This window comes from Cibotium barometz, chromosome 57 (assembly GCF_041138505.1).
Source record: "Cibotium barometz isolate CiBa-2024 chromosome 57, ASM4113850v1, whole genome shotgun sequence".
Lineage (NCBI taxonomy): Eukaryota > Viridiplantae > Streptophyta > Polypodiopsida > Cyatheales > Cibotiaceae > Cibotium > Cibotium barometz.
The window spans coordinates 11,333,459-11,349,150 of record NC_141102.1 but is presented as its reverse complement, the minus strand read 5'-3'; the positions used below and the strand labels follow the sequence as shown (position 1 = coordinate 11,349,150).

General features: G+C 44.6%; 1 protein-coding gene across 1 annotated transcript; it reads right to left on the bottom strand.

Annotated features, from left to right (window-relative positions):
- Window positions 1-42: 42 nt before the first annotated feature.
- On the bottom strand, window positions 43-15,214 carry LOC147606419 (putative calcium-transporting ATPase 11, plasma membrane-type). Its single transcript, XM_086791764.1, has 7 exons — window positions 14,789-15,214; window positions 14,182-14,245; window positions 12,154-14,030; window positions 7,209-7,364; window positions 6,885-7,056; window positions 805-1,103; window positions 43-697 (listed from the first exon to the last, which is right to left on the bottom strand). The coding sequence occupies exons 1-7, from the start codon at window positions 14,915-14,917 to the stop codon at window positions 368-370; spliced, it is 3,027 nt and encodes a 1,008-aa protein (XP_086647890.1). The 5' UTR covers window positions 14,918-15,214; the 3' UTR covers window positions 43-367.
- Window positions 15,215-15,692: the final 478 nt, after the last annotated feature.

Genomic DNA, 15,692 nt, shown 5'->3' with positions numbered 1-15,692 from the left:
ACGTTTGAGAAGAATTTCCATGCATCAAGTATGGAGGCTCTAGAAAGAAAAATTGATAGTAAATTTGAAAACAAATGTTTGGTGCCTCTTACCATACAAACAAGGAGGTTTTTGTTGTAAGGGTTGTGGAGGGAGGGCTTCAAAAAATGTTCTTATTTTTGGATGGTGGTTTTGGAGGCTGGGGGGGGGGGGGGGGGGGGGGGGGGGGGCGTGGGTGTGTGTGTGTGTGTGTGTGTGTGTGTGTTGGAGTGGGTGGTTGGGTGAGCTTGTTGGGTTGCTTTTAATTTCAAATGAATGCTAGGTCCCTCTTACTATTACAAACAAGAGGTTTTCTAGGTCCCTCTTACTATTACAAACAAGAGGTTTTCTATCCTGATGGCAGTTTTCTATACCCATCATGTAGGTTGTTTTCTACCCTCACTGTTCCCCTTGAGAAGTATTCTATGAAAGGCTTGGAAGGCACAGGTATAAGCTTTACCAGAATTCCAACAAAAAGACTGCAAAATCCCAAGAGGACACTGATTGCCCAGTGCTCAGCACTGAGGGGTACAGTATGTGCAAACCTCCCAAGAAACTCCACCATTACAATTTGAAAAACTACAGTGAGTGTAAGGACCAACAGAAACACAATGTTGGTCAGAATGTTACTAAACACATTCAGCTTTTCCATCTCGCGAGCGTTGATTTCATTAAAAACCTGTACATACACAGCCAAGTAGATGCAGCTTAGAGAGAGAGAGAGAGAGAGAGAGAGAGAGAGAGAGAGAGCATATTAACATAAGAGCCCACATACTCTAGTCTCACCTGACAGAATACAAAAGAGTTGAATATCAATGTATTAAGAACATCCCTTGCAGAGTCACCAGTAAGGTGCAGTATCCTTTCTCCTTGGAACTGTAAGATCCATAGAATGATGAGTTGATATACTGCCTGCCCCATTATATTTCTCCACATAACATTGGTGATGAAGCTTCCTTGTCGCCCCACAGGTGGCCTCTCCATCAAAGCATCATATGGAGCTTCAGTTGCTAATGCCAATGCTCCCAGTGTATCCATGATGAGATTAACCCACAATAGTTGGACTGTAGTAAGAGGGGCCTCCCCTGTGAGAAGAAAGGAAGGTGATTTACTATCATGATTGTCAAAGCCTCCCAACATATCCTAATGCCATGTCAGCATGCCATGTCATAGGGTTGGCAGCATTCCCAACCAGTGGCACAGCATAAGCAAAAAACAGGTTCATGTGCACCCCGCACTTGGGTGCCATGTGGACAACGCACTTGGATGTCATGTGGACATACACACTTACATTATGTGCAATTTTTGGGTCACTCGTGTGCACTATGCACCGCTGTAAACCCCAGTCTAGGGCATAGTTACAAGAAACGCTTTGAGGTTTTTTTCGTTTCGAGGTTTTTGAAATTTCACTTAGAAACATTTTGGGTGCCATGTGGACAACGTACTTGGGTGCCATGTGGATATACATGCTTACATTATATGCAATTTTTGGGTCACTTATGAGCACTATGCACCATTGTAAGCCCTAGTCTAGGGCATAGTTACAAGAAACGTTTCGAGGTTTTTGAAATTTCACTTAAAAACATTTTTTCCCGAAATAAAAAAACTGATAGGTTACAAAAAAGTCAAAATATTCATTATTATTTTTTTAACTTACATGGAGCATTTAGAGATCATTGTATACACATGATGATTCATGAATTCGAAACATAGAAATTTCAAAGCATAAACTCCTAGACTCTAAGATGCAAAGTCTAAAGAGTCAACAGTGAAATTTCAACTAAAATTTAATTTCTAATAATCCTTAATCCAAAAACAAATTTCACTAACATAAACTAAAATTTAATTTCTAATAATCCTTAATCCAAAAAACATAATACTTCAGAGTCGAAACTTCAAACTTCAAATCCCAAAAATATATCAAAGCTTAAGAGTATGGTCACTAGTGGCAGTTGTATAATGTCAACACCCCATGTACTCATTGCTTAATCTCCAGAGTGTAAGGTGCCCTCACATGAGTAACACATGCCGCAATACTTACAAACCACACATATCTATGAATTAGAATATTTTTTCCCCCATACATCATAGGTGGAATCACCGAGATTTTGGCGAGGAATTATGAGAAATTAGGAAAATTTGGGAGAGGTTGAAAAATTTTGAGTTCATCGAAACCATTTTTTTCAAAGCTTTTGCAAGGTCTTTTATGAAACATTTCAAATGTTTCATAGGCTCGAAACGCGTTTTTTTTTTCCAATGGTTTAGTGACACGTCACCTAGTGGCCATCAGGCTAGGCTTGGAGTTAAGAGGCCATCAGGGTAGGCTTGGGTAACTCCAGGCAATTATATGTGCATGAACCCCTGCACAATTTTGTAACCCACTTGAGTTGATGTCTGTACAAATGTTACGGCAGCTTATCAGGCCAAGTGCTGAGCAACCAGACATTAGGATAGACCAATCAGGGGACATGATGCCCAAATCAGGTAGCAAGGCAGCTCATCAAGACGGCTCACGGCCCCAAGCAGGTTGGCAACTAGGCACATTGGGCAGGTAGTCGGCACCTGATGCTAACCATAGGGTTAGCCAACCTAAACTAGGGGATAGGGGGGCCCGGGGATTAGGAAAGCAAGCTGATTATAAGGATTAAGGCTTAAAATAAACTCATAAGTGAGTTATAAGTGAATAACCCCATACGTATAGCTTTTATTGGGAAAAGCTATATAAATGAGGGCTACGAGTGGAATGGGTTATTGTTGCCTTGTAGCCTTGTGCTATGACTTTGGCCATGCGGGCACACCCACAACAGAGGCCCTAGCGTGTAATGTACAGACAAGAGATGACTCCTAACACGCCCTCTCAGCCCCTAGATGTGGAACCAACCCCAGTGAGCTGGAGTGCTACCAGAGCATCGCCTGAGGTAGAGCCTTCGTGAAGAGGTCTGCTCCATTGTCCTCCGTCGAACAAAACTCTAGCAAGATGTCATCAGCAAAAAACTTCTCACCGAACAAAGTGACTCTAGATGACCGTGGGCTCCTTCTGTGGAAAGCCAATCTCACCAAGTAACCTCCGCAACCACACAGCCTCGCAAAGCAGCACCACAAGCAGCCCGGTACTCTGCCTCTATAGACGACAAGGCAATAGTTGGCTACCTCTTATTGCTCCATTAAACAGCTCCTGAGCCGAGGGTAAAACAAAAGCCTGATGTAAATCTCCTCGTGTTTGATCTCCTCCCCAATCTCAATCACTTTAACTATGGAGTCTGACTCCATCCGTCATTCCCCCTCTAGTGTTATAGAAGAGTCGAAGGTCCTTCGTACCATGCAGATACCGCAAGATCCGCAATCCTGCATCCCAATGAGTCTTCAAAGGCATCTGCATGAATGAGCTCAACAGCCCCACCGAGAAGCGATCATCAGTTGTAACTTTGGTATGCCAAGTCTTGGGAGAACCTACTGAAGACCATACAACGCCTTCCGGAACCTGTAAACCACCCCCTCTGAACCCGGAACCTCAAAGCCTAGAAGCTGCTCAACATCCACCTCCTCCTACAAGTCACTGTCTGCCACTTGCTTGGCTTTCCTGCAAGTCCCCTGGGAAAGAGCTTCCTCAACTGCAAGAGGCTCTTCGTCCTGGATGATATGAGACATTAAAGCATAGTTTACCTGTAAAGGCTCCTCTGACCGACGAACGCAAGAACTGGAATGTTCCTGCCTGCTGCTATCATCTGGCAAGCCATCCCCCATCCGGTCCCAAAAAGCCTGCCGCCGTAGCGTATCCACATTCAAGTGGTCATGACGAAACTGCCACACATCACCTAACTGAGAACCTGTAAGAGAGAGTACTGAAAGTTTGTAGATCCCATTCTCCACTCCGCCTTCCCATACAACCTGGCCTGTCGCTTTGTCCTGGAGAGCAACAAAATGCTCCTCAAACTCCACGCATACATCAGTCTTGCAAACCTCATGCACTGACAACAAATGAAAACCAAGAGATGGGACAAAAAGAACCAGGGAGGAATGCTTCCCCCCTCTACCATCAGGAACGATCTCTAACCTATCCTCACTGTGAATAGGGATAGTGGACTCGTCACCAATCAGGATGTGACCTGCGTGCCTCCAAAGATCCTGTAATAACTCTCGGAAAGGACTCATGTGCCTCGAAGCACCGCTGTCTAGAATCCAGTCCCCAATGTCCCTAGCAGTGAATCTAACCGCCTCCCTGCTCAAAGAAGATGAAATGCCGGTGTCCATAATCTCCAAAAGCACAAAAGCCGGAGTCTTCACGGTTACTGCTGAGGAATCTACACACCTTGCTCGATGCTCTGCTCAGGACATTTTCTCCAATAGTGGCCTTTCTCGCCACAATTGTTAAAGGTCCTCTTTGCCTTCAAGGCGTCACGATCCACGTTGGGCTCTTGCAAGGAAGACTTCTTCTGTGAAGACTTCCCTTTGCCCTTACTGCGGCCTTGCAACCACTAGCGAGTCAAGGCCTCAAAACCTCCGCTCTATGGAGGGTTCGTAAAACGCTCTTCTTGGTCCAAGACCATAGGCACAAGCTCCTCCCACGTGATGGTGCTGAGCTTGCCATTGGCGACCAAAGAGGAGTAGAAAGCTAAGTATTGAGAGGTCAAATGAGACGGTCGAGCGATGGCCATGTCCTCTGAAGATATCTCCTCCCTGAAGAACCTCCTGCTGAAGAGCCTGCGACTTGTTGATGTGCTCCCGCATCGTCGAAGACTCTGCAGGATCCATCACCCACATCTGCACTTCCAAGGAAATCCGCTTCATAGGTGATACTCTGTTATACAGAGAAGCCAAATGCTACCAAATCCCTCTGGTCAGCGTCATATGTCTGATATGATTAATCACCTGTGGTGTGCAATTAAGGAAGATGAAAGAATGCACATGGGCATTGACACGATCCCACAACTGCGCCTTAGCCTCCCGTTCTTTCCGAGTAGAGGGTAATAGCTCCCCGTCCTCCAACTCTGGCCGTGGAACACCAATAATAATGAAATCAGCCAAGTCATAAGACTCCAATACAGACTCCGTCATAACCTTCCAGATGCCATAGTTGGTCCCGTCCAACTGTCGATCCACCGGGAACATGGGGAGAGTAGGGATCTTCACGTGCTTCTCAGCCATCTCAAGCAAGTGTGCCATCTCAGGGGGGGTACTTTGGTCTTGTGAAGGGAGGGTGGGTGCAAAAGAAAATGAAGAGGAGGCTGCAACTAATATGCAAGGTGGCTATCCAACGGTGGCCGTCTTCTACCCAATTTCCAAGTCCCGAACAGCCCAAGAGATCTCCAATCAGCACCAAAAAACCAGCAATCCTGCAAGCTCTTCAAATCTCCCGCAAGCTCCAAGGTCTTCAAGAAACAGTCCCGCAAGCTCTCCAAAGTCTCCAACCTTCAAGCCACCTGGGACTCTGATACCATGTCGGAATACGCAGCGGATATGAGACAAACAACTGAGAGCACACGCAGCAAGACTGCACGATGAAGATTAAGAAACGCAAGAGAACCACCAGCCTGAAAACGCAGGACCAAGTGTGGAAGAACAAACACAGAAGAGAGAGAGTGAGAAGCTGTATGAACTCTGCTCTATATACAAGATCCGGTACAATACCCAATGACAATGGAGTGTGGGGGGCATGCCCTCTATATATATGACCCTGGGCTGCTGGTCGGCCAGCTCAAAACAGGCCGACAGTAGCCCCATCTGCTCACGACCAGAAAATACCTGTTGGTATCTCTCCTCAATATGCTCATAAGCTGAGCTATAGAGCCCCAAATCCTTGAGCATCACTACACCCCCATATGCAATGTTGTACTGTCTCAGAAGATGCTGAGCATCTAGGGCAAGAGGGTCTCCACCAAAAATAGCCCTCTACTGATTATGGGCATGTAAGAATAACCAAAAAAAGTGGAGATCTGGCTCCTCTTGTATGAGTGCCAAAGTCTGTGCCAAATCAATCAATGGGGTATTGTCATAACTCTCCAGTGTGGCCTGAGTGTAGTAGTCCTCTGAATCTGTCCAAGAGGAACTTGGCATTACGGACAGCGTAGCTGAATAAAGGCTGACCATATGGGTGGAGATGGATTAGGTGTTGCTTCAGCTAGAGTAGAAAGGATATTACAAAAATGTTGTCATACCTCTGATGCATGCAGAGAAAAAGTTAATCGTCAAGAAACTGCAGAGGGAATGGCTGGGAAGTTAGGATGCAAGCATCTTAGCAGGGTCACTTCCCATAAGTAGAAATGTGAGAACAGGGTTGCATTTCTCCAGCTCCGAGATTTGACATGGATGTTGGAAATCAGTGCTCCATTCTCTACTGTTTATTGTGCTGGTACCAGCTAGCTCAAATGCCCAGAAGATCCGATTTAAACACAGAATGGTGTCTGCTGGGGGCTGCATTTAACAGCATCAAGTAGGTAGGTGATTATTTTTCCAAGGGGATGCCTAATTTGATGGGTATTCTAACCAATGTGGCATTTCCAACTTGCCAGCCAACATTTCCAACAGTGTGGACCATGGTCGAGGGCATAAAAAAGAGTTGGTTGGGAAGTTAGCATACAAGAGTCTCAAAGGAACCTGCAATGGCTTTCACAAAAACATGAGAACAGGGTCAGGATCTTCCCAACCAAGGGTATTGGAAATTAATGCTCCCCCCTCTACTTGTTATTGTGCAGGTACTAGATAACTCATGTTTTCCCCCTTTGTGAGGAGTGCCATGTTTGAGAATCCCAAATGCCCGGTATACCTGGTTTAAACAGTGGATGGCGACCGCTGGAGCAGATGGTTAGAGATGGATTAGGTGTTGCTTCAGCTAAAGTTGAAAGGATATTACAAAAATGTTGACATACCCGTGATGCATGCAGAGAAAAAGTTAATCGTCAAAGCTACAACATTCACAGTGAGCTGAAACTGCACAAATTTTTGGATATTGGTGTAGACGGAGCGACCCCACTTTGCCACATTGACAATGGTTGAGAATTTGTCGTCCAATATAATTACATCGGCACTGGATTTTGCAACCTGCATCAAAGAAAGATAAGAGGGCTTGTTGAGAGCTCTACGATATTCTGCTGTAGTCCATTACAATTATATCATGCAATATAATCCTGCTGAGATTGACTCACCACATGTGATCTGGAGAGAGTGTACGAAAAGGTAAATTTAATACCTACCTCAGTTCCAGATATACCCATGGCAAGTCCAATATCAGCTTCATGTAAAGCCGGGGCATCGTTCGTACCATCGCCGGTGACGGCAACTACTTCTTGTTGATCTTTTAGATGCTCTACTAGCATGAACTTATCATTTGGGGAGGACCTTGCTATCACCTGCAAGTGTTGTCAGCACCCAAAGTATGATGTTGAACACATAAAAAGATAATCAAGCACACTTGCAGAATTATTTCAACTGTGGCTATTGGATAAGGCCAACCAGGGTCCAGAGCACAAACCTTCTGCATTACATTGATTAGCAGCTCCCCCTCCCTAAGGAGGTATGAGATTGCTCCTTTAATAAGGTCAAATGAACAAATATATGATCTAATTATGCAGGTTAGTGTGGTCCTAGGATATTATTAATCTTGCCTAAATGTGTACCAGGTTGGATGGGTAATGCCCATGCCATTTATCTCGCAAGGGAGGCCTTTAAATAGGTTTCCCCCTTGCTAGATTTAGCATCTTGGAAAATAGATATAAAAAGTAGTTTCCTTCTTGTCCTCCAGACTTAAGTTTACAAAAAAGTAAGTTTCTTCTTTTTCTCCATAATCTCAAGTCTCTCTCCATGACGCAAGTGACATGTCACGTGCATGCCCGTGCCATGGCTAATCCTCAGCACGAACAGTAGAATCCCTGATTAAGTCAGCATTTAGAGCATTATCAGTAGCATCATCATCTTCATTACCATCAATATCATCTGAAGTAGCATCAGCATCAGCATCATCAGCATCAGCATCACCATCATCATTATCATCACCATGGAAGGGTAAGGAACCCTGTCAGCAGCCAGCATGGGTTCCTAAGCAGCAGGCAGCCAAGCACCAGAAAGAAGGGCATCATGTGTGGGAAACATTGAAGCTAAGCGCAGCATTTTTGGGAGTATTTCCTTAGTATCTTGTCCAGCAGCAGGTTGACAACATTCTGGGCTGGCCGACCAGCTTCCTTTCACATATATATAAGCAAAGGCATCATTTACAGCAAACACATCAGTTCGTTCATTCATTAATCATTGTAGTCATCCCTAGAAGCATATGTAGGGGCTAGAGGTCACCCCCTTGGGGCCGACCAAGCGCCTAACCATTTAAAAGCATTCAGCAACCTTTTTGTACCATATGAAATACAAGAAAACCTGACACCAACTATCTCTCTCTTCTTCTCTCTCCTCTGTCTTAATCATGTTTAATCAGCATCTTGTTCTTAATCAAGCTTAGGGTTGTGGATCAGTACAGCAAGGCTTCCGCGCATGCAACATGATGTCTTTCTAGAGCTTGGCAAAATGGTGAAGTATAGCGGCTCCAACCTGATGCCAAGCTTGGCATTCATAACATTTGTGGTCTCTTGGGTCTTGGTATGGCTTATCTACTTTCCTTTTCAGGTAACATGGAACACAAGATAATCACATAGAGTTAAAATGATCGTGATGCTAACTACTAACTTTGATTGGTTCTTCAAAAGGCTCAAGGTCCATTGCTCAGCATGCAAAAGTAGAAGACTTTGATTTGTTGTTGTGCTGTTTTATTGCATAGTTACAATGTTTTGCTGACTTTGGATAGAGAGGAGCACGAAAAGAAAAGGCCTTTCTATTACGTATTCAATTCTCTCCTTATTGGCTTATTTGTGCTTCACATATACTGGTGGGTGCTCATCTTTAGAATGTTTGTAAAGCAAATCCAAGCAAGGGGAAAGCTTGGAGAAGAGCATGTTGAATCGCATGGCACTAGGAGAGCTGGCTGAGAGAGAGAGAGAGAGAGAGAGAGAGAGAGAGTGTGTGTGTGTGTGTGTGTGTGTGTGTGAGAGAGAGAGAGAGAGAGAGGTGCACAGCTAAAAAATGATTTTGATTGATGTGTTAAACCTTCACCAAGAACACACTTTTGTAGGCTTGAAGCCTTACCTTTTGACCCATAGAAATCTCACACACACACATTGAACTGATGACACATGACACACTTATCATATCTGCACACATAAGGGGTGTTCACACCTGAGAAGGTGTTCACACCCGAATCCTAACAAAACGCCCCTCGGAGTGAAGGGGTTGTCTGAGAAACCTTCAATAGCCATGGTGATTTGGACTCTAGATTGTATCATGTGCTCAAATGACACCGACACTTGAACTCTCATGTCAGGCTTGAAAGAAAAGCATGACAACCTACATCAGTTTACCCAAAAACAATCCCCCCCCCCTCCCCCCCCTCTTGCTCTAAGCAGGAGTATGAAGAGAATGATGGAGCCTTTTATAACAATAAGGTATTACAAAGTGGAAACACACAAAGGATTATTTAATTCAGTTTTTGGAGGACTTTCTGGGCTAGAGAACCCTTGACTCACACACATAGGATAATATAATTCAGTTTTTGGGGGACTTCACAGGTAGAGAACCCTTGACTCACACACAGGATAAATCAAAAGACCCAATCATAATCTTCCTCATTGAGAGAAATGCTTTGTCTTCTGCTGCTACTCTACTGCTATGGATGCTTCTGCTTCTTCTTCTTCTTCTTGTACAAGATTGGCATGTGTCTTCTCCTGCTCTTTGGCCATCCTTTTGAAGCACATGTCTTCAGTGTCCAAGCTTCTTGTAGAGTTGCACCTAAATGTCCTGCCTTCCTTCTTACCTTTGAACTTTGAGAGCATGGCTTTGTCTAATTCAAGTGCATTTTCAGCTTGCTCTTTGAGGTGACAATCTTCATCTATGAGGACTGCAATCATATCATCATAGGACATTTCTCAGGCTACCCCTAGCACAATTAAGGTTTCAAAGTATTTTGAAACCTCTTCTATACTAGATAGAAGAACTACCTTCATGTCGTCTTCATCGATATTTTCTTTCAAGTTAGCAAGTTGTTGATGAATGGAGCCTAAGTTGCTCTGATATTCTCTCAGGGTATTACTCTCATTCATTTTCAAATTAAAGAATTTTTGCTTGAGCAAATCCTTAGAACTGCTAATTTTGTTTACCCAAAAAATTCTCTAGCTTGTCCCATACCTCCTTGGCTGTCTTGCCAGACTCAAATCTTTTTGGCACCTTGATCTTTTGCAGGTTCCTTATCAGTGTCCGTGACTACAATCCACGCTCCATCCCTCGTCAAGAGAAGCTGAGTCTTTGTCTGCCACGTAGGGAAGTTGGAGCCGTTGAATTTTTCGAGTGCCATGCTGTTTCTGCTATTGATCTCTCCATGGTACTTCAAAGGCTTCAATTTAATTTCGGAAGCTGGATTTTGAAAAAGGTCCAAATTTTTGCAATTACATATGCTTCAATTTGGCAATTTTCACCAAATTTCTCAAAAGCCCTAAATTTAGGTTGCTGATGTGGCAGAGCACTAGTGGGCAGCAAAGAGCTAGCGGCGCATGAGGCTGTGGCAGGAGCTATAGACAAGCAATGGCAGGAGCTGCAGCTGCAGCTACAGGGCACACGGAGGTGGTGCAAGGCGGCAGAGGTAATACTCTGCATGGGATGTTGTAGGGAGCAGATGCACAGCATAGGTAATAGGCAATATGCGGAGAAGATGGATGTGCTGCAGTGGGAGTAGCCTAACCATGCTTTGATACCATGTTGGATTGCATGGTACCAGGAGAGCTGGTTGAGAGAGAGAGAGAGAGAGAGAGAGAGAGAGAGAGTTATATTAAACATCTTCAAAGGACCCAATCGGTCTATGAGACCAAAAGTGATACAATAGTGTCCATGTAATCTCATCATGGTACAAAAGAAAACAAAGACTAAAGCTATGTGCAAAATGGGATCATCATCATCATAGAGCCTATACAGCTGACCCCCCGCTAGGAGGAGGGGGCCATCAAGGATTTAAGCATGGGGGTAACCTATAGAAGGCTCTACAGATCTGCTCAGCGTGGGAAGGTGACTCTGTGCCTCTCCAAGATCTCCTCAAGATGGGACTGATGTCTGTGTTGTTGGCAAGGTCCAGGGAGTTTGGGACGTCAGGCTCATTGTAGTGCCGTGGCCTGATCTAGAGTCACACCAGAGTGGGGTTTGGCAGGACGTGGGGCACTCAAGAATGTGTGGCTCAATGAGGCTGTCCATGGCTGGTGAGGCGTCCTCTCATGGTCGGAAGAACTGGGTGATGGTCGCCTGGGGCCGGGGTGGATGCCTCCCACGAGGTGAGTCTCTATGGCGATTTGAAGCTCTGGTAGGAAGAGGCCTAGGCACTGTTGATCTGCTGATCTGGATAAACCATGATCCTAGATAAGGGTCAAACCCCTCTCTAAAGAGACAGTAGAACCTCCCTCGGATCTCATAATATACGGTGCACCTGCATGTGACATGCTCCTCTGTCTCGACCTCCCTCTAGCATATAGTGCATATCCTCTCCTCACAAGGTATTTGCATGGCTCTCCTTGTCTATGTCCTCATGCGGTGTGATGACACCTGCACCTCACCCACTGCAATTGGCATGGCATGTGACATGTATATGTCAAGGTATCTGGGAACAGACCATTTGCAAAGAAGAAACGGCCACATGTTTCTCCATCAAACGAGGAACCCACACTTGCCTCTATCAGGAAGCAATTACCTTGAACCCCATCTCCACATAGCAAATAAGAACCCTGAAGCCAAACTCAACATGAAGACCAACAATGTGCTGGAATGCATTCTTCTTCCAATCCTCCTCTACAAAGAGCTCTTCCTCCAGATCATCTTCCTCCCCTGCAAAGAGCTCTTCTTTTCTTCTTCTTCATGCCTCTTTCCTTTAGTATATAAGGTTGAATACAGAACACTACCTATCCATCCTGGATTGGCCCCCCAACATAGGCATGCATTGTCAAGTATCCAGCCTAAATCTCACAACTCTTGGCCTGAGTTTGCAAAATACTCAACCCTGTAAAGCCATAAAGTATAAAATATTTTCAAAAGAGAAGGCATGTGCATGAAAAGCTATTGACTTGCCTGGATTTTCGGAAGCTTCTCCATTCTCTCTGCAAGACTCCACTGGCGGAAAACAGGACCCTCAACAGACAATCCATCGGTGAGGATGCTGCACTCACGAGCAATAGCTTTTGCAGTTTCTAGATTATCACCTGTCACCATGCGTACTTTAATCCCAGCCTTTAAGCAAAGATTTACAGCATCCTTTACTTCCGGTCGAATAGGATCCTTGATTCCAACAATGGCCACAAAAGTAAGGCCGTCCATGGGAGCCACTTGCTCACCATCAGGTAAGCTCTCATGGTCTCTATAAGCCAGGCATAGAGTGCGGAGAGCATCCTGTGCAAATGCCTGGATCACAGTCTCCAAGTTTTGCATCCTTGAAGAATCCAAAGGGATCGATACCCCAGTTTCATCCATCCATTGATTGCACGACTTCAAGACAATCTCTGCTGCCCCTTTACAAAAAGACCTATACTTGCCATCTCCCAACTTCACTAGAACAGACATTTTCTTTTCAACAGCGCTGAATGGCGCAACTCTGACAATTTCACATCTTGATCTTACTTCAGAAAACCGCCCGCCCAACAAGCAGCCGAGCTCTAGAATTGCAGCTTCAGTAGGCGAACCGTATACCTGATGCTTATCACCGAGCTGCACAACATCACCACTTGTGTTCAAGAACATGTTCTCAATGAGGAGCTCCAGAGCCTTTTCAGAGAGATTTGTGTGCACACTTTCAGCCTTGCCATTGTGCCCAGCACACCATATTTTCACAACAGCCATTCGGTTGGTGGTTAGAGTTCCTGTCTTGTCACTGCAAATGCATGTAGCTGAGCCCATTGTCTCGCACGCTGCCAAGTTGCGAACAAGGGCCTTATCATCCATCATTTGCTTCATGGCATAGGCAAGGCTCAATGTGACAGCAAGTGGAAGCCCCTCAGGTACAGCCACCACGAGTATCGTCACTGCAATTGTAAAGTAATTCACAATCTCAAGAAGGTACTCCATTCTCCACTGACTGAAACCCTCTTCAAGCCTTGCTACTAAGAAGCGTATCATGAGCACAGAGAATGTAAGGAGAGCAAAGACCAGACCAATTTTCCCTACTATGGTTGCCACTCCGTTAAGCCGCACCTGCAATGGCGTCTCATTGTCGCCGCCTTCACTAAGCTTAGACATCAGCTTTCCCCACTCGGTTCTCATCCCGACCGCCGTCACCAGCATCTTTCCCGACCCATTATGCACCATGGTGCCTGCAAAAAGAAAAGGTTTCTCATTACTTGGATGCACTGGCTCGCTTTCTCCCGTCAAGCTAGACTGATCGACTGTGAGCGAGTAGCCCGACAAAAAAAGCCCATCCGCAGGAATTTGATCCCCAGTTGAAAGGTACACTACATCTCCCACAACAAGGTCATAGATAGAAACACTCATTCTGTTGCCACCCCGAACCACCTCCACCTGTATCTTCTTCTTTTCATTCTCGAGGAGCTGGAACTGGAAAGACTGCCTGTAATCACTAGTTGCTGTGATGAGCACGACAATCACAATACTAAGAAGGATCCCCATGCCATCATACCAACCTTGGGATAGACCCTCGGTAGGAATGCCTACAGCCAGAGCTATTACTGCACAAATTGCTAATATAACTAGTGTTAAGTCTTGAGATGCCTCCCAGAGATACAGCAGAAACCCCCGTGGGGGTTTCTCATCATACTTATTGGGACCAAACTCTTCAATCCTTTCTTGTATATCTGCATCTGACCCATTGATGCCGCGCTCAAGAGAGTGGACATCCAGCTTTGCAGCGATACCTTCTGCACCATTAAGCCTTCTATAGAGCTCAGCATTCTCTTGTATGCCGTCCAATTGCTGTGCAGTTACAGCAAACCTCTTCCCTGCAGAAAGTGCAACCAAGCAAAGGAATGGTATCAGGAAAGGCATCAGATATGCGTATGAGACATGTCTACATGGAGAAGGAAGCAGAATGTATTTGTATTGTTAAGAGTACTGTTGTGTTTAGAGTACTGTTGAAGAGGGTGAAAAAACCTATAAAAAGAAGAGCTGCTTGGGTTGCTAAAACAGCAATCTTAAAATCTCTCATGTCTTTTGCCTGCATTATTTAAAAAAACCACCTCAGTTCCAACTCACATAGGGTTATCTATAACAGTAAGTTCAAGCCCATCATCTAAAAAGCAATATTAGATCCTAAATTCTTGTTGGATAATTTTTATTTTGGACTAAAAGAGTAGGTCATGTAGCCATTAATTTTTGAGAGCAATGCAGAGAGCCTATTGGTGGTGATTGAGGACCAATCTACAAGCATAAATAATGAGCTTCCAATGAATTTGCAAACAGCCTGTGGGTGCGAGTGACTATTTTTAGATTCAATCCCCATTAGTAAATTTTTATATGTAATCCACATTTAAAGAAAAAATGAAAAATGTTGAGCAAATCATTTTAAAAACCCATGAATTTCCAGTAATTTTTTGGCTCTTGGTAAGGACCTATTTAAAAAATTCTGCTCTACGACAAATATTCACTTTCAGAATTAGATAATGTAGAGAAAAATCAGTGTTAAAAGCCATGAATTTACAGAGTTTTTTTCCCGAAAAAAGAAAATCCACAGTACAGGAATTTTGCCAGATAAATGTACCTCTCGCCTCTTCTCCAGATTGGCTGTATGGCGAAACCTGCGAGATGGGTTGAGAGAGAAAACGTTCTTTCTCCATGCCTGGAGGTCTTCCAAGGAGGGCTCTTTGTGGGGGAGAACAAAGGAGTCCATCTTTGCGGTGAGCTGCAACACAAAACAGCACACATACACACGGGTTTTTGAGCACTGCACAAGCTCAAGTTTGCTCTCTTTCTGATAGCAGAACAGCAAGAAGGCGTTCTCAGCATGTAGTGTACTCTTATTGTGTGCAAAACCTTCCCTCAACACAGTAGTGTGTGTGTTTCGTGTGGGTTTTGTGTACTGTTGGCAGCTTTTGTATACACAGGCGCCACCTACAACCTCAAACACGCAGAAAAACCTCCAACAATCATTATTTCTTGCTTGTTTCTTGGGCTTGGAAGTCAATGAACACACTATTGTTAGGCTGTTAGGTGGCTGTTTCACACGTTTTGAGTGTTCGTGCGTGTGCGTGTATGCTCTCCACTTCTTGTGAGGAGGGAAGGCATCATGCATGCCTCTCTGAGCTTCAACCTTATGTTTATCACACATTTTGTTGCATCTATTGCATGCAAAATGGCAAGGCCCATCAAATAAGAAGCTTCCGATGACAATGAATCTTCTCACATGACCAAAACACTTTCAATGATCCAAGTTATCCACTCAAAAAGAACATAGTATAACGATAGCAATCTCGAGGCAATTGTGCTCGTGCTATGGAAACTGAGATATTGCCAGAGGGGGGAGTTATCATGTGATGGAAGATACAGTACGGGGTAGAGGGTATGGAGGAGCCCAAAGGGGCATCTATGCTACAATGGATCCCAAAGTCCCAAAGTAAAGGGTCTGATGTGGCGAGACGAGTCATGGAGAGTATGGGGAAGACGAA